At 45.0% G+C, this 21,922-nt stretch overlaps 1 protein-coding gene across 6 annotated transcripts in view; it reads left to right on the forward strand.

Annotated features, from left to right (window-relative positions):
* The window catches only part of MCF2L2 (MCF.2 cell line derived transforming sequence-like 2), a 251,079-nt gene that overhangs the window by 35,699 nt on the left and 193,458 nt on the right, over positions 1-21,922 (forward strand). For all 6 annotated transcript variants that reach the window (XM_081955551.1, XM_081955550.1, XM_081955548.1 and 3 more), the window contains exon 2: positions 14,716-14,799. In XM_081955551.1, the coding sequence (XP_081811677.1) occupies positions 14,716-14,799 (84 nt within the window). The remainder of the gene's footprint in view (positions 1-14,715; positions 14,800-21,922) is intronic.

Genomic DNA, 21,922 nt, shown 5'->3' on the forward strand with positions numbered 1-21,922 from the left:
GAAGGGAAGAGGACAAGCAGTAGCCAGATAGAGTACCTCAATATCAGAAGATCTGAAAGATCAAACTGGGGACAGATCTTTCATGAAGAAAATCTATCTACAGTATGGGGGTCTCCAAAAGTCTACACTAACTTAATGGTACATGAGAAATTTAAGTATACTGTGATGTCTCTTGATCTCGTTTTCTTTGTAGTTCTTGTTAGTTGCGAAGTTGTGTCTGACCCATCATGACCCCATGGACAAGGTTCCTCCAAACCTTCCTGTCCTCTACCATCCTCTGGAGTCCATTTAAGCTCACTCCGATTGCTTTGGTGACTCCATCCATCCACCTCCTTCTCTGTCGTCCCCTTCTTCTTTGGCCCTCAATCTTTCTCAGCATGAGGCTCCAGTGAGTCCTTCCTTCTCATTAGGTGGCCAATGTTTTCTTAGACAGCTATTTTCCCAGATGCTTCGTATTGAAAAACAAACAAAACCTTCACGGGGCATTTCAGTTCATTCTAGCTGTCATCCAGGGCTTTCTCTTTCATTTTTGTCTACATAGAAATCACTTACTCTCTGGATATTTCTTTCATGCCAGTGGTCAGTGTCACTGACAGATGGTCAGTGAGCCATCTCGCTGACTCACTTCAATGACGGCTTCGAGCAAGTTCTGATGAGTCAGCTTAGGTGACAGTGATTTGCTGGTGACTAACGCAAAATGGAAAGTCATCACTCTTTGTGCTACTGCGTTTGTCTGTGGTAAAATGTTACTATCTTCTTCTTTTTAAAAAATTTAATTCCGCACCAGCAATACAAAATTTTGTTTGTTTCAGTCCTGTATTTCCCACTGAACTTTTTCAGTCGTGGAAAAGTCTGTTCTCAACCCTTCATTGCAAGATGTTCCTCAGAATTTGATCTGAGGTCCATTGTTGCTTTGTTGTGTACTTTGTTATTGTTGTTGTTCTAAACGTTTAGTGGTGGGTCTTGGTGACTTTATAGACAAGTGTTCTCCATGCTACACTACCAACCACAGCTTCTTTCAATTGTTGTAAGTTCAACTTTGCATCAGATTTGATGTTATCAAGCCAGTATGTTTTTTGCTTGTCCCTTTTAGCATCATTTCCTTCTCTGATGAATTTGCACACAGGACATGGCCAAAGTAAATCAAATGTAGCCTTATGATTTTAGCTTCTAGTAGTGTGTCTGGTTTTACATGATTTAAACAACTCTCTGTTAGTTACTTTGGTTGTAACTAAGGTTGAGAAACACTGAGCTAAAGAACAGGGGCTGGGTGAATTGAATACAGGCGGTTCTCGACTTACAACAGTTCATTTAGTGACTGTTCAAAGTTACAACAGCTCTGAAAAAAGCACAGTTACTAGAATTTTGTACGTTGAACAAGTCTCTATTTTCAAAGAAAGAGACCATTTCTGTTTAAAAGAAGAAGAAAGCCACAGAATTAATGCATACAATCCACGTTCTAACATTTATTAGGGATTAGACTCTACTGGAAAAAAATACGAATAAAAGTTGCTTATGATTGCATTGCTGGTAAGTGGTTCCTTCTTGATTTTTCGGTTCGAAAGAAGTGAGGGGAAAATTCTCACCCAGACAGACACACACGAGAATTGACCCAGACGCTGGAGGATTATAAAGTGGAAAGGTTTGGAAAAAGTGATGCCAATTTCTTCCCACAAATGCATGAGCTAAGTTGAAACCAATTCAACCGCAGGCATGGATAAGTTAAAAAACCAATCTTGTTAGACCTCTGAGTTTTGCACTGTAACTCAGCCAGGCTGAAGCATTTTTGAGGACCTAAAGGTGGACAATGAATTCCTACTGCTCTAGCTCTTTATAATTGGGTAAATAGACATTGTTAATTTTATTATGTGTGCCTGCCTGCTGATATCCAAACTCTGAGGTGGGACATGGAATTAGCCTGATGTTCAGTGAAATCTTCCTTCTTTTCACTGTCTCTTCACAATTATTAATCCCTAGGCGCCTAGGAGTAGAGCCTTCTCTGTGATGGGCCCAACCCTCTGGAATGACCTCCCCGCGATATCAGAACCACCACCGACTTCCGCTCCTTTCGACAAAAACTGAAGACTCACCTGTTCCGTTTAGCCGGCCTGGCCCATTTATAGATTTATAGTTTTATTCTACCTCCTGGCAGATATTTTAATCGGGTATTTTTAGGGTTATTTAAATATTGTTTTTTAACTACTTTGCTTCGATATGTACAATTTCTTATTGCCTCCTCTTTTGTGTTTGTATTTTCTATCTATTGATGTGTTTTTATCTGACTGTACACCACCCCGAGTCCCTTTGGGGAGAGGGGGCGGTATAAAAATCTAAATAAAAGTAAAAAAGTAAAGTAAAAGTAAAATTATTAATCCCTAACTTTCTGCCAATGTTTGGACATTACTCTACTTTAGCTGGTTCGACCGGTAGTTTAAAAACGTTAAAAAAAAGTTTTAAAAAAGTTGTGACGATTACACGGCACAGCTGATTGTCTCATAACTGATCATTGGAACTTTTTTTTTACTTTTTAAAGCACTTTTTAACTACTGGTTCGGGCGAGACAGTAGCATTTTTTACTACCGGGTCAGGCGAACCGACCCGAACCAGTAGCATTTCACTCCTGGACTGGAGCTTATAGTCTCCTGACTTCTAGTCTGCTGTGTTAACCACCATGTGTTTTTTTTAAATTACAATATTTATCATCTTAATCACCTTTGACTGGGTTAACTGAGGTTTTGGAAGCCCCAATAGGTAAAACAGACCAGGAAAACTCCAGAGAAAGGCTAAAGGTACTTTATTGAGTGACATAGCACAATTTTTGAAGTCTGATCATGCTATACCTCCATCTCATTCTTCTTATATGCCATTGAATTAGGGAGATGTCTGTTGATCCACTTCCAAATGTTACCTTGTAGTGCTGGACTTTAAAAAAATGCTTTAGCCTCTTTTGTCTGGTTGATGGTTCATGCATTATCTCTGTGAAGATCATCTCCTTTACTCTTTACAGATTTAGAGTTGCAGCCAACTAATGTTGATGGCACCTAGCTAAAATGGGAAATCTAAGAAGATTGGGCCTGGTTAGCACATGTATTCCTTGGTTTTCCCAGGTTTGATCTAGTGTAATATACCAGTCACATTTGCTGGTATGTTGGCTACTACCACAAACATGTGCCAATAATGTCTTATTTTTTGGCCAATGAGAAACCCCAGATGATGACTTTGTTCTGGCAGTTTAAAGTTTTATCTAGACATGGGTGGTGGTGGTGGTGGTGGGGAGGAGGAGGAGGAGGAGGAGGAGGAGGAGGAGGAGGAGGAGGAGGAGGAGGAGGAGGAGGAGGAGGAGGAGAAGAAGAAGAAGAAGAAGAAGAAGAAGAAGAAGAAGAAGAAGAAGAAGAAGAAGAAGAAGAAGAAGAAGAAGAAGAAGAAGAAGAAGAGACCAGAAAAATCCTAGAGAACAAAATGTCATTCAGGAAGTGAAAACAACCACAATAACAACTGAGAAGAACAACTCCAAGCTCCCTTCCAACTCTGTTATTCTGTAATTCAGAAGAAGGCAGTGATACACTCCTTCCATACAGTTCCTTCAAGTCATGCTCAAATCCCAGTAATTCACAACCATTGAAATACAGCAACTTTTCTTGGCAAGCAAAATGAAAACTCTTTTCCACTGCTTCCTTCTGGGATATTTACTGTATTTTTGACTTCCCAGTCTAGCCCTGTAAGGGATGCGGTGGCTCAGTGGCTAAGAAGCTGAGCTTGTCAATCAGAAAGGTTGACAGTTTGAATCCCTAGTGCCTGGTAACGGAATGAGCTCCTGTTACTTGTCCCAGCTTCTGCCAACCTAGCAGTTCGAAAGCATGTAAAAAATGCAAGTAGAAAAATAGGAACCACCTTTGGTGGGAAGGTAACAGTGTTCTGTGCACCTTTGGCATTTAGTCAAGCTGGCCACATGACCACGGAGACGTCTTCAGACAGCGCTGGCTCTTCGGCTTTGAAACGGAGATGGGCACCGCCCCCTAGAGTCAGGAACGACTAGTGCATATGTGCAAGGAGAACCTTTACCTTTAGTCTAGCCCTACTTTAAACTGTTTGAAAATTTCAGTTGGAACAACTTGTGTTTTCTCTTTCTCTCTCTGGCTAGATGAATTAGGGCTGGAGGCTATGTCCTGGGTGGCTGAGTGCATGAAACCCCGGATCCAGATTAAACATTACATGCTAAGGATTTGCTTTATGATTTAAGCAAAATCCTATCACCGGATTAGCTGATGTCCCTGTATGCAAAGTAGGTCATGTTTCCTTATCACTTTTTTCCATGCTAAGCTCTTCCAAGAAGCGTCCTTGTCACCCGACTGTCTTCCTTTGAGAAAATAATATCCTGCTTTCCCTGGAAGAAGAATCAAGGAACTATTTTCCCACAATCAGGCAATCCCCATAGCGATTCCTCAGCCTTTGCTTTCCTGGGCCTGAGTTCACACAATGTGTTCATCTTGACTGATATGGAATTGAGTACAGGTAGCTGTTAGATATTTGTTCTAACTACAGTGGTTTCCACCAAGGTCCTCTGTTCCGGCAGGAACAGAGGTTTAATCCTATCGGTCGAAGGGTCTGACAGCTCCCTATAAAAGGGCTGCTGTCAGACTCAACCTTCGCTGGATTGTTCTCACTTGTTGTACTTAATAAAGAGCTGTTGTTACCGTTAAGCCTGTGTGTGCCTATCCATTACCCAATGTAACACTGGCGACGAAGGTGGGATTGGAAGGCAATTAGGCGAACCAAAAAGAGCATCGCAATCCAGCAAGTACATCCAGCCCAGAGATCAGCGTAGCTTCGAGCAGCCATTTTTGAGCGACAGATTCCAAAATGCCCTCAGAACACAAAATGGCCATGCATGCCCCACTGACTCCGTATGACCCAGTCACGAAGCACTGGGATTCATACATGCTACAATTTGACTGCTTCCTCGAAGCAAACGACCTCATGGGCCTTTCTGAAGGCCGCAAGAAGAACATGTTCCTCGGATACTGCGGCCAGGAAGTGTTTGAGATGGCGAAAGACCTCTCTGAGCCGACACAGCTGCAATCAGTCACCTGGTTCGTGTTCCAGCAAATGCTGAGGACTCATTATGCCCCCAAGCCATCCAAGCACGTTCGCCAGCATGAGTTTAACATCAGGAACCAGAAAGAGGGCAAGTCGTTGCGGCGCTTCACAAAGCCGCAGCATACTGCGAATTCTGAGACCTGGACGAGCTGATTCTGGACCGCATAATTTGCGGCGTACAGGACATTACCTTACAGAGGAGGTTACTTGCTAAATCTAACCTCACTCTGCAGATCGCCTTGGAGAGGCCAGGGCGTCCGAATCAGTCTTCAACTCTACCGAGACTCTGCAGCGCCCAAGCGTTCCACAAGACGCGTGAAAGAGTACACGCGTACATCGCGAAGCTGCAGAGCCCGAGAGGTCAGAAGGCGAGGAAGTTGCCGCATGCATAGTAGCCGAGCCCAGCCGGCACGCAAATTCAAACCACGTCTTCCACCTTGTGCTAGCTGCGGAGGAGACCATGCCAGATTGGCTTGCCGTTTCCGTGATGCAATCTGCCAGCGCTGCGAGTGAAGGTGTGCCGGAGTGAATTCCCTGCCACTGCCTGGCAGCCTAGAAGTGCACCAAACTGCCAACAGAGGCCCAACCAAGGGGCGTGGCAGAAGCCACCACGGCGCTCAAAGGGCAACAATAGAGTCACCTACCACACGTCAATCGGCCAAGTACGCACCAGGTGGCCAAAAAAGCTGAAGGTCACAGTCCTCATTGAGGACTCTCCATGTGAGATGGAGATCGACACGGGTCATCACTGACCATCATGCGGTGGTCTACCCTAAAGCAGGTTAGCCCTAGCCTAAAGAAGCAGCATCTTTACACCCCTGACATCCGCCTACGCGATTACCAGGGAAACTGGGTTCCCATTGTGGGCCAAGGCACCTTCCAGGTGAAGTTCAAGCAGTTCAGCAGGAAACTCCCAATGACAGTGGTCAGCGGCAACCTGTAGAGCCTCCTAGGGCTAGATTGGTTCCATGTCCTGGGCCTAGAAGTGACCAGTATCAACGCCTTGAAAGATGATGGCGCTGAAGCCATCTTTAAGGAGTTCAGGGACATCTTCGACACCGGTCTGGGTAAATATGTGGGACTCCAATTTCCTTTAGTTTGGACCCCAACATAGCCCCAATAAGGCTAAAACCCAGGAGAGTACCTTTTGCTCTCCGCCCCAAAATTGACAGGGAAATTGACAAGCTCGTAGGCCAGGGAATCCTAGAGCCAGTCGATCATGCACACTGGGAGACCCCTATAGTGACACCTGTCAAATGTGACGGGTCTCTACGCATCTGCGTGGGCTACAAGTGCACAATAAATAAAACGCTACAACAAAGCACTTACCCTGTACCCATTGTACAGCACCTACTTCATTCACTAGGCCCCAGAAAATTTTTCGAAAATTGGACATGGTGCAGGCACACCAACAATCGCCTGTAGATGGTGCTACGGAGGAGGCCCAAAGCATTGTGACGCACAGGGGTGCATTCAAATGTCACCGCCTGCAATTCAGCGTTAGTATCGCTCCTGGACTGTTCCAAAGGGTCATGGAATGGCTTTTGCAGGGGATTCCAGGAGTCGTCCCCTATTTTGACGACATCTTGGTATTGGCTGCAAATGAGGTGCAACTTTTGAAACGTGTACAAACAGTTTTGGCTTGAATTAGAGACAAAGGCCTCCGTCTCAAAAAAGAGAAATGCCAAATTAACGTGCCAAGGGTTGAATTCTTAGGGTACCTAATCAATGGCTCTGGGATTCACCTGACCACACAAAAAATCAAAGCAATTCAGGACGCCTCCACACCTCGCAATCAAACCAAGCTCCTTGGGCTCCTTAATTTCTACAGCGTCTTTCTTAAACAGAAAGCCACCATTGCTGAGCCCTTACGCTGTCTCCTGGCTAAGAACGCGAAGTGGTCCTGGGGCAGAGCCGAGGCAGCCGCATTTGCCACGGTAAAACGACTCCTGTTGCCGGACTCCTTTCTAGTACAGTACAGCCAGACCCTGCCATTGGTGCTGACCTGCAACGCTTCCCCGTTCGGCATTGGCGCTGTCCTCAGCTACCGCATGCCCAACAGAACTGAAGCCCCTATTGCATTTTACTCTACCTTGTCTGCCGCAGAGCCGAACTACAGCCAGCTGGACCATGAGGCTTTGGCTGCAGTGCCCGGAGTAAAGAGGTTCCATGAGTATCTATATGGCCGGGACTTCAAACTGGTTACGGACCACATGCCATTGTTGGGCTTATTGGCTGGGGACCAACCTACCCCAGTGTCATTATCACCTCTCATGACCAGGTGGACCATCTTCTTAGCTGCCTACTCATACTGCCTCATCCACCGACCAGGTTCCACTTTGGGGCTTGCTGACGTATTAAGCCGCTGCCCACTACTGGGACGTCTCGCTGACCCTACCCCCGAGACGCCAGTCCTCCTCATTGACTGCCTTGAGACTGGGCCTGCCTCGTCCAGTGATGTTGGCTGTCACTCTGCAAAGGACTCCACCATCAAGCAAATTATGAACTGGGTGTGGAGGGGGTGGCTCAAGGGGCCTTTTGGGGCTGATTTCAAAATGTATTTTGCCAAAGGCGATGAGTTACAAGTTGTAAATGGCAGTTTACTGTGGGGGGACCGGGTCGTTGTTCCACCCAAACTGCGCATTGCAGTATTAGAGGCTTTACACGTAGGGCATCCTGGAATTGTCAGGATGATGTATTTGGCTAGGAGTTACGTGTGGTGGCCTAACATGGACAGGGAGATTGAAGAATGGGTGGCTACCTGCACACCGTGCCAGGAGTCCAGACCAGCTCCCCCAGAGGTATCTGCTAAGTGGGAGCGACCTCAAGCACCATGGTCTAGGATGCACATTGACTTTGCTGGTCCAGTTCATGGCCAGACATTTTTCGTAGTTGTGGATGCCTACTCGAAATGGTTAGAGGTAGTGCTGATGACCTCCACTACGGCAGAAGCGGTCATCAAGGTGCTACAGAGACTTTTTTCCACACACGGCCTGCCCAACGTCTTGGTCTCTGACAACTGGCCCCAATTCACGGCCATGCAATTTGAGACCTTCCTAGCAGCTCAGGGAATCAGGCATGCCCTGGTCATGCCATTCCATCCGGCTTCCAATGGTCAGGCGGAGAGAATGGTCCTCGACATACGACTGCTTATGACCCAGTTCCAAAGTTCTGACATGCCTATCACTGTGGCAGGAATCCCCAGAGTTCCCCCAGCGTAGTTGTGGGCATATACCGAATCCCCTACGCTAAATGTCCGAATCTTGCTTGTGGAGTCTGGGAGCGATGAGGCAGAATAATTGGGGTGTAGCCGGTCTAAGTGGGACCTTAGCCAGCGACCCATGAGAAGCTCGGAGGGGCTTCTCCCTGTAGTGGCACTGGGTGTGATGTGCTGAATTAGCAAATAGTGGTCAACCCATGTTTGCCAATCTCCCGGGCCCATCCTAGAGAGGGCCTCTTTTCCAGATCTCACCATTTGTAGACTTCCATTTGCTGTGGCAGTCAAACCAGCATGTTAAGCCAAACTAAGATTTATTTCTTTGGATCTTATGCAAAGGGGGAAATGGTGTTTTCTTAACCTAGGTGGAAGTTGTGTGAATACAATAGTTTATAGCCGTGATGGTGAACCTATGGCAGCCAGCTGGTCTTTGGGGCTCTGCATGCACAGGGGTGAGGCACGTGCGGGGATCACGCATGTATGTGCATGGGGTGGGGTAGGTGCGGTGGGGTCATGCGTGCATGCTGGGGGCATGCGGGGGTGCATGAACGGGGGAGTAGGTCACATGTAGGGGGCTGCATGCACATGCCCCCCCCCCCGGTCTGCACAGCAGAGACCCAACGACCAGCTGGGTAGCGAGAGGCACTTGCGCATGCACAGCAGAGCTGAACTGGGGCGATGGCTCGCCTGCCATCAAAGAGGGCGATGCATGCCACCTTTGGCAAGTGTGTCATAAGTTCGCCATCATAGCATTTTGGGGGTATGGGTGCACATTTAGTCCACACTTGGTCCAGAAAACCATAACTGGTTTATAGGATGCTGTAGCTTCCTTTGGTTTTGGGAAATGAGCAGGATGGATTAAAAAAAAGCAAAATACATTATGCGTTATATAATGTAAAATAGAAGTGGGGCTTCAATCATGTGTTGTGGCCATCATCTTTGACACACCAGATGCACAAACAAAACTCAGTCCCTGTCGGTCCCTGGCTTGCTAGAATCCTTCAGCTACCTGAGTTCCATATAATATTATTTTCTTCCAGTAGGGGAAAAAATACATTTAAATGAAAAGCCATCTGGCTGAAAGCAAATTCGGAGCCTCTATAGTGGTTTCTATTTTTACAAGTGTTTTATGCATTTTTTGGAAAACTGAGAAATTGTATGTCAGCAGCCCTGGGGCTTGCTTGGAGAAGGAAGACTAGAAAGCAAGCTCATCACTTATTATTATTTTTTTTAGATCAAATGGATGTTTGGTGATTAGCTATGCCCATTAAGGCCGCTATTCTGGGAAAGTGCAGCTCAGAACGGCCATCTGTAAAAACACCCACTAAGTAAACACACAGGGATAGAATCAAGATCACATGAAGGGTTAATACCACTTTATAAATGCCCTGGTAAGGCCACACTTGGAATACTGCATTCAGTTCTGGTCGCCACGATGTAAAAAAGATGTGGAGACTCTAGAAAGAGTGCAGAGAAGAGCAACAAAGCTGATTAGGGGACTGGAGCAGGAGTGAAATCCAGCAGGTTCTGACACATTCTAAAGAACTGGTAGTGGAAATTTTGAATAGTTTGGAGAACCGGTAACAAAAATTTTGAGTAGTTTGGAGAACCAGCAGCAGAAATTTTGAGTAGTCCAGAGAACTGGTAGCAGAAATTTTGAGTAGTTCAGAGAACTGGCAAATGCCACCTCTGGCTGACCCCAGAGTGGGGTGGGAATGGACATTTTGCAGTATCCTTCCTCTGCCATGCCCACCAAGCCACACCACGCCCACCAAGCCATGCCCACAGAACCAGTAGTAAAAAAAATTGAATTTTACCACTGGACTGGAGGCTAAAACATGAAGAACAGTTGCAGGAATTGGAAATGTCTAGTCTTGTGGAATAGGAGTGACATGATAGCAGTGTTCCAATATTTGAGGGGCTGCTACAAAGAAGATAAAGTCAAGATATTCTCCAAAGCACCTAAGGGTAGAACAAGAAGCAATGGGTGGAAACTAATTAAGGAGAGAAGCAACATGGAACTAAGGAGAAACTTCCTAACAGTGAGAACAATTAAACAATATCAAAAAAGCGATTTATGTCCATTTGTTGCACTTATGACCATTGCAACATCCCCATGGTCACGTGATTTACATTTGGAGGTGTGACAACTGGGTTCATATTTATGACGGCTGCCGTGTCCCCTTTTTACGACCTTCTGACAAGCAAAGTCAGTGGGGAAGCCAGATTCACTTAACAAGAGTGTTAACAGGCTGCAGTGATTCACTTAACAAACGTGGCAAGAAAAGCCGTACAATGGAGCCAAATTCGCTTAACAAATTTCTCACTTAACAATATAAATGTCGGGCTCAATTGTGGTGGTAAATTGAGGATCACCTGTATGCTTTGATTCAGGCTGCAAGGAGCAGCTTCCACAACTGCAATTCCTCAAAGGGCCAGAATTGCCTGGATTAAATTTATAACCTAGCTCAGAGAAAGTGGTTTGAATTTATGTTTCAGGTCGCAGGGCAGAGGCATAAATTCAGCTTGAGTCAACTCACGATTGATGGGCCGATTTGGTCAATGGGGAAGCAAGGGAGAGATTTAGAGGTCAGGTTAAGCAATTGGCGCTTCAGATTCTCACGCAGACATTCAAAAGGTTGACTCAATCTGAGAGATTAGAGATAAGAGTTGTAAAATCAGGGCAGCTTTGCCACAGCTAAATGAAAAACCAACACAATATACAGATGCACACAATATAAGAAATTGTGAATCTGGATTTATAGAAGACAGTTGCTGTTTTTATGGAACACGGTTGCCGACCAAGGAAATAAATCTTAGGATAGTTATTATCCGTCATAAATTATCCAGGCACATTTTAGCACAATGTTATGTATTGCCTGACTCTGCTCAGAATTGTCTAAAGCAGTTGTTGTGGCCCGCCAGCCACAGTGGAGCTGGCAGCAGATTCGGACAGTGAGGAGGTTGGGGAGGAAGATGGGCCAGTCCTGGAGTCTGGGGAAGGCTCTGATGAGGGCTCTGTGTCGGAGGCAGAGAGGGAGCCAGGGCCGTATGCCAGTTATCAGCTGCCTTCGGAGTCAGACATCAGTGAGGCAGACGAACAGCTGGAGCCTGTTCCCAGTGTGCGCATGACGAAGGGAACAGCTAAAGAACAGGGGTGGACTTGGGAGTAAGGTCACAGGTGGATGATGAATGGCCCCTCCCAGAGGAAATAATAGAAGAGCAAAGGGGGAGTGGAGTTTGCAGGAGACAATTAGTTAATTGGTTGGTGACAACCAATTAACTAATTGGCAAGTTTTCCTTGCCAAGTTTTGCAGATATCAGCCTGTCAGTTCTCCAAGCCAGATAAGGTCTGTGACTGTAAATCCTCCCTTGAAAGACTTTGCTGGATGTGATGAGCAGAATTCACAGTAAATTAATAAAAGGGGTTTTTGTCGGGACCAGGAGTTTGCTTCATGCTCTTGGGAAGCCTCAGTCAGAACAGCAGTGTTTTGTCAACCTTGTATGCTGGGTGCGGAATTCTGGGAGCTGAAGTCCAGATACGTTAACGTTGCTAAGGTTGAGAAACACTGATCTAAGGAACTATGGGAATTGAATACAGTCAGTCCTCGACTTAAAACAGTTCATTTAGTGACTGTTCAAAGTTACAACGCACTCGAGGTCAAACCCAGCCCTTATGCAGCCCTTAATGAAATCGAGTTTGACACCCCTGTTATACTTGCTGAGATTGAGAAAACTGATTTAAAATGTAAATTGCTTCGGTTTTTACTGAGACAATCCATTGGAGCCCAGACTCCGGCCCTCGCTCTCTTTCTGCCAAACTAATTACCTTTCTGTCTGTTTCTCATCATGCAAGACGTTTCCTGATTCTGACCTTTTTTTTCCTTTTTTTTTTTTTTTTTTGCTGATATTGCTGATTGTTTATTGTGGAGTTTTATTATTTATTATTTTTAAAGATGTTTCTTTGTATGGATTCTTTCAGCGGATGCAATTGCATTGGGTTAGAAAACTGTGACCCTGATTTACAGCTGTGTTGGATTTTACTGCAGATTTAGGAGTTTTTTTCCTGAAACCCAGGGATAAGGAAATCACTTCCTTACTAATAAAAGAAGGTTTTAGAAACGCAGGCGTGAATGCCGGCTATTTTTAAAGGAATGCACTGAAGCGTAAAAAATTGGGCCATCTTCCACGGTTCCTTTCTCTAGCTTCCTGGTGATTTCCATTAATTTCTGAATATATTACGATAAATCCAGCTGGTAGAAGACAGCAACCATGTTAAATGACCCAGATATTGGTTTGTTTGTTTTTTTGCTAGAGTCATAGGGTGAGTGGGATAGTAGGACAGTTCAGAGAAGAGGTGTAAAATGATTACACATCGGAAAGGGAAAAATCACTGCTTTAAATATGCAGTGAAGCTTACAAATATCTCATTTAGCTATCACAAGGGCTGATAACCTGGCATTGCCTGGGTATTTATAGGGGGAAAATGTCTGGACCAAATGTAATTTCTAACGTTGGATTTTCTGTCCCATTGATATCCGACTCCAAAGGCAGCCAATGACTCTCAGACAGCCCTGGCCTCGGACGCAGAGCTCTCATCAGAGCCTCCCCCAGACTCCAAGACTGGCCCATGTTCCTCCCCAACCTCCTCAATGTCTGACTCTGCTGCCAGATCTGCTGGCCACTGGCGAGCCACAACAGTGGGTGGGTTGAATAAAACACCTGTAGAAATCTTGCCGTGTGCGTGTGTGTTTGTGTGTGCGCAAAGGTCATAAGTGTGATAAATGGTCATAAGTCACTTTTTAAAGTGTTATCGTAACTTCAAACAGTAACTAAGTGAACTGTTATATGTCAAGGATTACTTGTATCCATTTTTGCACTTTTTCAATACAATACAATACAATACAATACAATACAATACAATAGCAGAGTTGGAAGGGACCTTGGAGGTCTTCTAGTCCAACCCCCTGCCTAGGCAGGAAACCCTATACCGTTTCAGACAAATGGCTCTCCAACATCTTCTTAAAGACTTCCTGTGTTGGAACATTTGCAACTACTGGAGGCAAGCTGTTCCACTGGTTAATTGTTTGAACTGTTAGGAAATTCCCTCTTAGTTCAAGGTTGCTTCTCTCCTTGATTAGTTTCTATCCATTGCTTCTTCTCCTGCCCTCAGGTGTCTTGGAGAATAGTTTGACTCCCTCTTCTTTGTGGCAACCCCTGAGATATCGGAACACTGCTATCATGTCTCCCCTAGTCCTTCTTTTCGCATCAGAAGCTCTGTGGATGGAGAGAAATGAGTTTTATTATGCCCCAAAATCCTACATCCTTTGTAGCAGATGAATTAGGGATGAATGCATTAGATGCCCAGTTGAAACAGAATCATAATATTTTCATACATTTCTGGAAAAAAAAACAGTGTGTCTGTCACCCCGGATGAGGTCCAGCAAGCAATTGCTCAACACAGGCATGGGGAAACTATGGGAAACTACTCAGACTGAACAGCCAAGAAGTAGATGAGAAAGAAATAAAGATCTTAGAGAGGAATATGGGAGACAAGTCAAAAAGAAAAGAAAAAAGCACAGCAATTAAAGTATTGAAGCGGGCAAAAGATGATGGATAGATGATTTTTCATTTTTGGTGTTGTTTTGATTTGCTTCTCTTCTCTTTCCTTCCTTTTTTTCTTTTTGTAGGTAGGTGACATGGTTAGAAATTAGGTAGGATAGAAAGAAAATGTTTTTAAACAAAGGATGACATGATTAAAAGAATAAGAGATAGAAATAAGAGAAAACTGGGATATTAGTGTACACTTTTATAAATGAGAGCAATAATAAGAGAAAATGTAGGATAATTGAGTAATGACAGATTACAACTTTATATAAATATGTATTACTATTAGAAATATATACACATTGGTTGAAAGTAATAACTGACTACAGCTATTAGTTTTATTTGCATTAGAATGTATGACACCCAGGTGCCACACTGTTCATGCATTGATGTTTGCAAAAAATAAATGTAAACATTTAAAAAAAGCCACTGGCAGGGCCGTTTCAGAGAACCGGGGTAACCCTGGCAAGCGTGACCCCCAAAAGCTGTTTTGTGCTAGAAGGGCAACCCCGCCAGCACTCTTGAGGTTTGATTTATGATTTGTTCTGCACAACTGCAAAGGCAAGACACAGAGAAATGAAAGTAAAGATGCCCCTTCTTTGTCAACAAGATTTTGCTTGCCAGGGGTGGGGTTGGGAGGGAGTAGGGATTGGAAATCATCTGACAAAGCCAGAGGCAAAAACACAGCCAAAACTGTGGACCAACTAGGGCTTCGCATCTGACTATCTGCTTTGTATGGCTGAGTTACGGCGTAGTAATTCCTCCTTCTGGCTCTCTCTTCCCTTCTTGTACAGATGAAATAATGCAACAGGAGATCAGGCCTGTCACGGCGGTGGAGATCATTGAACAACTGCACCGACAGTTTGCTATTTTGACAGGTAAGATCTTCAGGGGTCTTCATACTTCACTTTTTTTTTCTCGATAGTTAGAGCAATTAATTAGTAGAACGATTTGACTCCAGAAATTATGTGTGCTCCAACATGGGGCATTTTTAAGAAGAGACTGGACAACTGTTTGTCTGAAATTGTATAGGGCTTTCTGCTTGAGCAGGGGGTTGGACTAGAAGACCTCCAAGATCCCTTCCAACTCTGTTATTCTGTTACAACAGGGGTGTCCAAACTTGGGAACTTTAAGACTTGTGGACTTCAACTCCCAGAATTCCCCAGCCAGCCATGCTGGCTGGGGAATTCTGGGAGTTGAAGTCCACAAGTCTTAAAGTTTCCAAGTTTGGACACCCCTGTGTTACAACCTCAGTTATGTCCTTTTGCAAATGATGGGCAGTGTTTCCAGGTTTCCCTTCCCCATCCTGAACAAATCTCATGAGCAGTAATTGCCGTGTGCTTTTGACAGATAAACAAATCCAGAGCTTTCCCAGTAAAACTTTTGGAGAGGTTCTTCTATCAAACATATCTATTTGATTTTTATCCCACCTATATTACTTTATATGTAACTTAAGAGAGGAAATACACACACTCCTTCGTCCTCCTATTTTCCCACAACAACATCCCTTTAAGGCGGGGCTAGAATTCACAGTCTCCTGGCAACTGGCCTAAAGTCAGCCAGTCACCTTTCATGCCTAAGGCGGGGCTAGAATTCACAGTCTCCTGGCGATTGGCCTAAAGTCAGCCAGTCACCTTACATGCCTAAGGCGGGGCTAGAATTCACAGTCTCCTGGCGATTGGCCTAAAGTCAGCCAGTCACCTTTCATGCCTAAGGCGGGACTCGAATTCACAGTCTCCTGGCGATTGGCCTAAAGTCAGCCAGTCACCTTTCATGCCTAAGGCGGGGCTAGAATTCACAGTCTCCTGGCGATTGGCCTAAAGTCAGCCAGTCACCTTTCATGCCTAAGGCGGGACTCGAATTCACAGTCTCCTGCCGATTGGCCTAAAGTCAGCCAGTCACCTTTCATGCCTAAGGCGGGGCTAGAATTCACAGTCTCCTGCCGATTGGCCTAAAGTCAGCCAGTCACCTTTCATGCCTAAGGCGGGACTCGAATTCACAGTCTCCTGGCGATTGGCCTAAAGTCAGCCAGTCACCTTTCATGCCTAAGGCGGGACTCGAATTCACAGTCTCCTGGCGATTGGCCTAAAGTCAGCCAGTCACCTTTCATGCGTAAAGCGAGATTGGAACTCACAGCCCCTTGGTTTGTAAGCCAGCATCTTAACCACTACCTCAAACTGGCTCTCTATATATGCCATTAAATAGCACAATAGTGAAAATCTACAAAATTGTCTCATGTGAGAGTCCATTTCTCTTTGCCAAGAAAGATTGTAGCCAGATTTTGGGGTTGGGGGGGTAGAGGAGGGTGGAGGATTTTTGGCTTTAATAGCAAATGTCATGTAAATGTTTAGTAGGGAAAGTTATTTTCTCAGACACGTAAGAGTCAAACATGAAGCTACAGGCAGTCCTCGATTTATAACAGTTCATTTAGTGACCATTCAAAGTTACAGCGGGATTGAAAAAGTGATTTATGATCGTTTTTCACACTTATGACTTTTTCAGCATCCTCACGGCCATCTGATCAAAATTCAGATGGTTGGCGACTGACTCACATTTATGACCGTTACATTGTCCCGGGTGTGTGTGTCACGTGATCCCCTTTTGCGACCTTCCGACGAGCCAAGTCAATGGGGAATCCAGACTCACTTAACAACGTCGTTTCTAGCTTAACAACTTCAGTGTTTCACTTAACAACTGTGGCAAGAAAAGTCATAAAACTCACTTAACAAATCTTTTCACTTAATCACCGAAATGTTGGGCTCAATTGGGGTCGTTAAGTTGAGAATTTATCTGTACTTTCTGCAATCGAGATCGCTTCCTAACTGCACAGAGGGCTACCGTGTTTTCCCGAAAATAAGACAGGGTCTTATTTTATTTTGATCCCTGTAATAAGCGCTTGGCCTTATTTTCAGGGAGGTCTTATTATTTGTGAGGGGATGCATGGGGTGCATGGAGCATGTTCCCCCCTCCCTTCCCCCCTTCCGGGTGCGCATGCGTTTGAATATTTTGGGAGAAGGGCATTTTAGCACATGCACTCAAAAGCTTATTTTTGGGGATGTCTTATTTTCAGGGTAACAACAATAGAGGAAAACCTTGGTTATTTTAACACATATATATATATATATATATTTTGCAGAGTAATGAGGCTTACATCTGTTACTCTTTTATTTTTGATAATCTCTCTATTTTGGGGGTCTATACATAGAACCACCAATTTCAGGGACACATCACTGCTTATAAAAACACAGTGGATTCAAAGATTTTTCCCGAGGCTATTTCCCCCCCCCCCCCAAAAAATGCAACTGCTTTTGCAAATCCACTTTGATAAATCCATGAGAATTAGCACGTCGCACCGCCTGCTAACCGTCTTCTGTTAATGGAAAGTGTGTCTTTTCTAAAAAGAAAGTGAAATTGAAGCTTTTGGTGGCATCTGTTCAACAGATTTACATCCTGGCAGTTTTCCGATAATGGGGAACTCTGTGGGGATTTGCATAAGCCCTGCCCCCTAAACCCTGCAGCCAGTCTCATTATATTAATATTCCTGGAATAGTTACGGGTGGCCTCACTTAATGACCAGTGGATTAGTGACTATTTGAAGTTATGAAGAACCCATCCCCCCCCCAATATTTAGGAGCTGTGATGGCTACAATCCCTCCCCCCTTATGGTCGCTGCATTTCAGGTGCTTGCCTGGCCTTTATGCCCGCTGCATGGCTGTGATCCATGATGGTTTAGTAATGGGTATTTTTGGCCAGTTTCCAGCAAAACAAACAACTCGCAGGAATCAATGGATTCTCTTAATGACCATGGCGTCTCGCTTAATAACCACTGGGGAAAAAAGTTGTAAAATTGAGTCCAGTCCCACAAGTGCCTTGATTTTACGACAGAAATTCCAGGCTCCATTATGGTTGCAAATTGAGAATTATAACCTGTATTGGGTGCCACTGAGACACGGTGGCGCAGTGGTTAGAGTGCAGTACTGCAGGCTACTTCTGCTGACTGCCGGCTGCCTCCAACTTGGCAGATCGAATCTCACCAGGCACAAGGTTGACTCAGCCTTCCATCCTTCCGAGGTGGGTAAAATGAGGACCCAGATTGTTGGGGGCAAATAGGCTGACTAGAGAGGGCTATAAAGAACTGCAAAGCGGTATATAAATCTTAAGTGCTATTGCTCTTCCTCTTGTTAACTGAAACAGATCCAGAATGTCTGGAGAACCTGTTTATTTGATGAATAAAATATATGCTTAGATCCCTCAAGCCAAGCTTGCCTTCTACATTAAAGAGCTCATGCCGTTTTCTTGGTAATAATTTGAAATGAGCTTGCCATCCCTTCATCAAGAGATTCTCAGGCTAACCTGTCCACTTAGAATTTCTCAGGTGTCTCTTATCTGTATCCTAACCATGTTCAACCCTGCTTATCATCTTGGAGATCAAGAATGACTAAATACTGCCACCTGCTGTTTTGTTTGGGTACTATCAGCAGCTATAGTTCACAGAAAAAGTGCCACACTTTTGCATTTTTCTGAATCTTCTATATCAGGGGTGGGTCCTACTGGTGTTGGTACCGGTTCGCTTTGCGTGCGCTTTGCCTACCTGTGCTTTCTGACACCAGTTCTTCATTTGTTAGTTCCTCCTCTTGTCTGATTATTCCCTGTGCAGCATCTCTTCACTCCCCATATGGCCACCCACACATCCTATTATATTTTGCTACTTGATAACATGGCGTTGTCTGGACGTAATTTCTAATGTTGGATTTTCCCCCTTACCAGAGGGAGCCATCTTGTGGAGTACCGTGAAGCCGTTACCAGGGCAACTCCACTGCGTTGTACAGTAGAAGCCATTTTACGGCAGTACAGTAGAAGCCATTTTAAAGCACAACAGGTTGTATCTTAACAGAGCACACACCCCAAGGGGCTTTAGGGGTGTCTTACGCCCACAATATTTGTTTCCGGAGAGTAAGTCATCTGCGCACCAAGTTTGGTTGAAATTGCTCGAGGCGTTTCAGAATTATGCTGGAACACACACACACACACACACAGAGAGAGAGAGAGAGAGAGAGAGAGAGAGAGAGAGAGAGAGAGAGAGAGAGAGAGAGATTTATATATAGATAGATTTGTGTGGCTGTGTCAATACCGTTCAGGGAATTGCTCTAATATCATCCTTCCTAATGGATGCTGCTACTTTGGACTTTCATATTTGTAATGCCAAAAAAGAGGATACTCTGAGGAAGCCTCTATTTAATCTACTGGGCCGCGTAAAACTCTACAAGTAGTCGTCGACTTACAACCGCAAACGAGCCCCAAATGTATCTTGTTAAATGAGACACTTGTTAAGTGAGTTTTGCGAAGAAAAAAGGGAAGAGATGCTGAGAGTACCTGGGTTTTATGACCTCTCTGGGCTTTTGAATTTGAGCTTGTATTCTGATTGGTTGTCAGACTCCCATGAGGCCATGCAGGGGTAACTTTGCAGGTTGTGTTTTGAGTCCCAAGCTTGGTTGAACCTTGTTGGGTGATGTAATCTTCCCAGGTGCCATGTGGTGAGTTCTGTTGCTAGATGGGTAGAGGGCTAATCCTACCTTTGTTGGATCCTGTGTGAGAGCATTTGCCTATGAACAAATATTTTTAATATTCCTAGAACAGTGATGGCTAACCTTTTTTGGCTCCTGTCCCAAAAGCAGGGGGGAGTGCAGGGGGGGGGAGTGCATGGGCATGGCACACCCATAATGCTATCTGCTCCCACCCCTGAGCGCACATGCGTGCGTGACCAGCACCCCCCCTTTTGGCACTGTTTTTTTCCCCTCCCCAGGCTCCAGAGGCTTTCTAGGAGCCTGTGGAGGGCAAAAACTGCCCCCCCAAACCCCTGGAGGTGCTCCAGAGGCTTCAGGAGCTTCCCTAAAGCCTCCGGAGAGTGAAAAACCAGCCCTACAGGGAACCCGGTAGTTCGGGAACGATGACTTCCGGTTTGTCCGTATGACTGATTTTCAACCTCCGGAGCCTTCAGGAGGTTCCCTGAAGTCTCCGGAAGGCAAAAAACAGCCCTACAGCCAAATCGGAATTCCTTTCCCGAACTTCCGGTTTGCCTGTAGGGCTGGTTTGTCACGCTCCAGAGGGCGAAAAACACCCTCAAAGGAAGGCCAATGTAAGCTGGCCAGCACACGCATAGAGCTGACAAGGCAACGTCTCGTGTGCCCTAACAAATGGTTCCGCATGCCATCACGGCCTTAGGATATTTCATTTTTCTAGGAGAGGGGTGGGTGCTAACTTCCTACGCTTGCAGTTTATTTATTCTGCTTTTCTGTCTCATTAACTATCTAAGTCTTCAGTTCTGAAAGAAACAACTCAGAAAGGTCATAGTAACTGAGCTCCTGTGGCCCCTGTGACATCTGTCTTCTCCAAATCCTAGGGACGTTCAACCTTGGCAAATTTTAAGGCCTGCGGATTTCAACTCCCAGAATTCCGCAGCCAGCCATGCTGGCTGCGGAATTCTGGAGGTTGAAATCCGCAGGCCTTAAAATTTGCCAAGGTTGGATTTGGATCCCCCGGCCTTGATCAATCAAACTGTTGGAAGGAAAATCCATCTGGTTCAGTTCCAACCTGGGAGAAAGACGCTGGAAATAAAATGGAGGCCGGAGGCTGATTGGAAAAATGGTCCATTTATTGATGAGCAGAACCACGAACAAAAGACAACGTTCAGTTCTGGTTCAGCTGAACAACTAGCTGAGTGAGAGGAAGGGTGTCGGTCTCTATTTTGCTTGCTTGCTATTGGCTGCCTTAGTAACGGGGAGGGTGGGGGCTCGTGGTATTTGGGGGGGGGGGAATGACTAGGTACTGGAGGAGTTATCATGAAGGCAGTTTTGTTCTCGCCATCTTCTGCGCGTGCTGACGGCTCGTGTTTGGGCTCCGTCAAGGTCAACCGCCTCTGCACACCATCTGGATGAGGCCACTTGAAAGTGCACCCCGCGTGATGCCTTTGGGAGTTGCAGATTGGACATTGGGTTGGGGTAACTGGGGAGGGGGTCTTGGGTAAACGTTTGATATGGACACGTTCGCTCTTTTTTTGCTTCAGATCTTGCTTCACTTTAGCTGTGTTCATTTCATGTCCAGTTAAAAGTAAATTTATCTCTGTTCAAATGGGGTTGTGGGGTTTTATATGGTTCTGTGTTTTTGGAGTTTGGGATTTGTGCAATAAGGGCTTTGTGTTTTTAAATTGTTGGGCAATTCCTATTGTCGCTAATGGCTTTCGTCCTGTGTTGGATCTCGGGTGAGGTGCTGCTTGTTCTAAATCCCACCATTCTGCTTTTGTCAGCTGTCAAACTTTCCTGCAAGGGGTTTTGAAATATCCTATCTTGAATGGGCTTCTGCCGGCAGTACTTGCTTAGCTTATGAATGGAGCCATCTGGATAGCTGACTTCCTCTTTCAATGCGTTCTTTATCTCCTTAAGTGCTGGCATCTGCTGTGGCTTATTAAGAAAGACTGGGGGCTGCTTCCTGCCTCTAAAAACACGTTTCTCCATTTTTCCTTTGGGGAAATATAATATTCTGCCCTTTTTTTTAATATTTCCCAAAATATTTCATTGGGGGGGAAGGGAGGGGCTTCCTAGAAAACAAAGCTCAAAAATGAGACACGGTGGGGAAAAAAGAAAGAAAGAAACATCCTTCCCAACACTAGGATTAGTAGCAGGAGGCCAAATGGGATACCACTTGCTTTCACCCTTCCCTGTGTGGCAAGCTTCCAATTGCTTCCAATTTGCAAAATGCGTAATCGGGGTCTTCTTGGATTGCGGATGAACAGAGATAGCTGAAAAAAGAGAAGAAAAGCAGAGAATTGGGAAAAGATAAATGTCCTCTTCTTTTCCTCCTCCCCAAACACATCCTGATCTGGCCCAATTGTACTCAGAATGAAGTTCCTTCGTATGGGGATTTTTAAAAAAAATATATCTCCATTTATATTTAATCACATTCCCAAGCACCACGGAGATGCAATCAACCATGCTGGCTACTTTT

This window comes from Natrix helvetica, assembly GCF_964273705.1.
Source record: "Natrix helvetica genome assembly, chromosome: 5".
In the NCBI taxonomy this organism is placed as follows: domain Eukaryota; kingdom Metazoa; phylum Chordata; class Lepidosauria; order Squamata; family Natricidae; genus Natrix; species Natrix helvetica.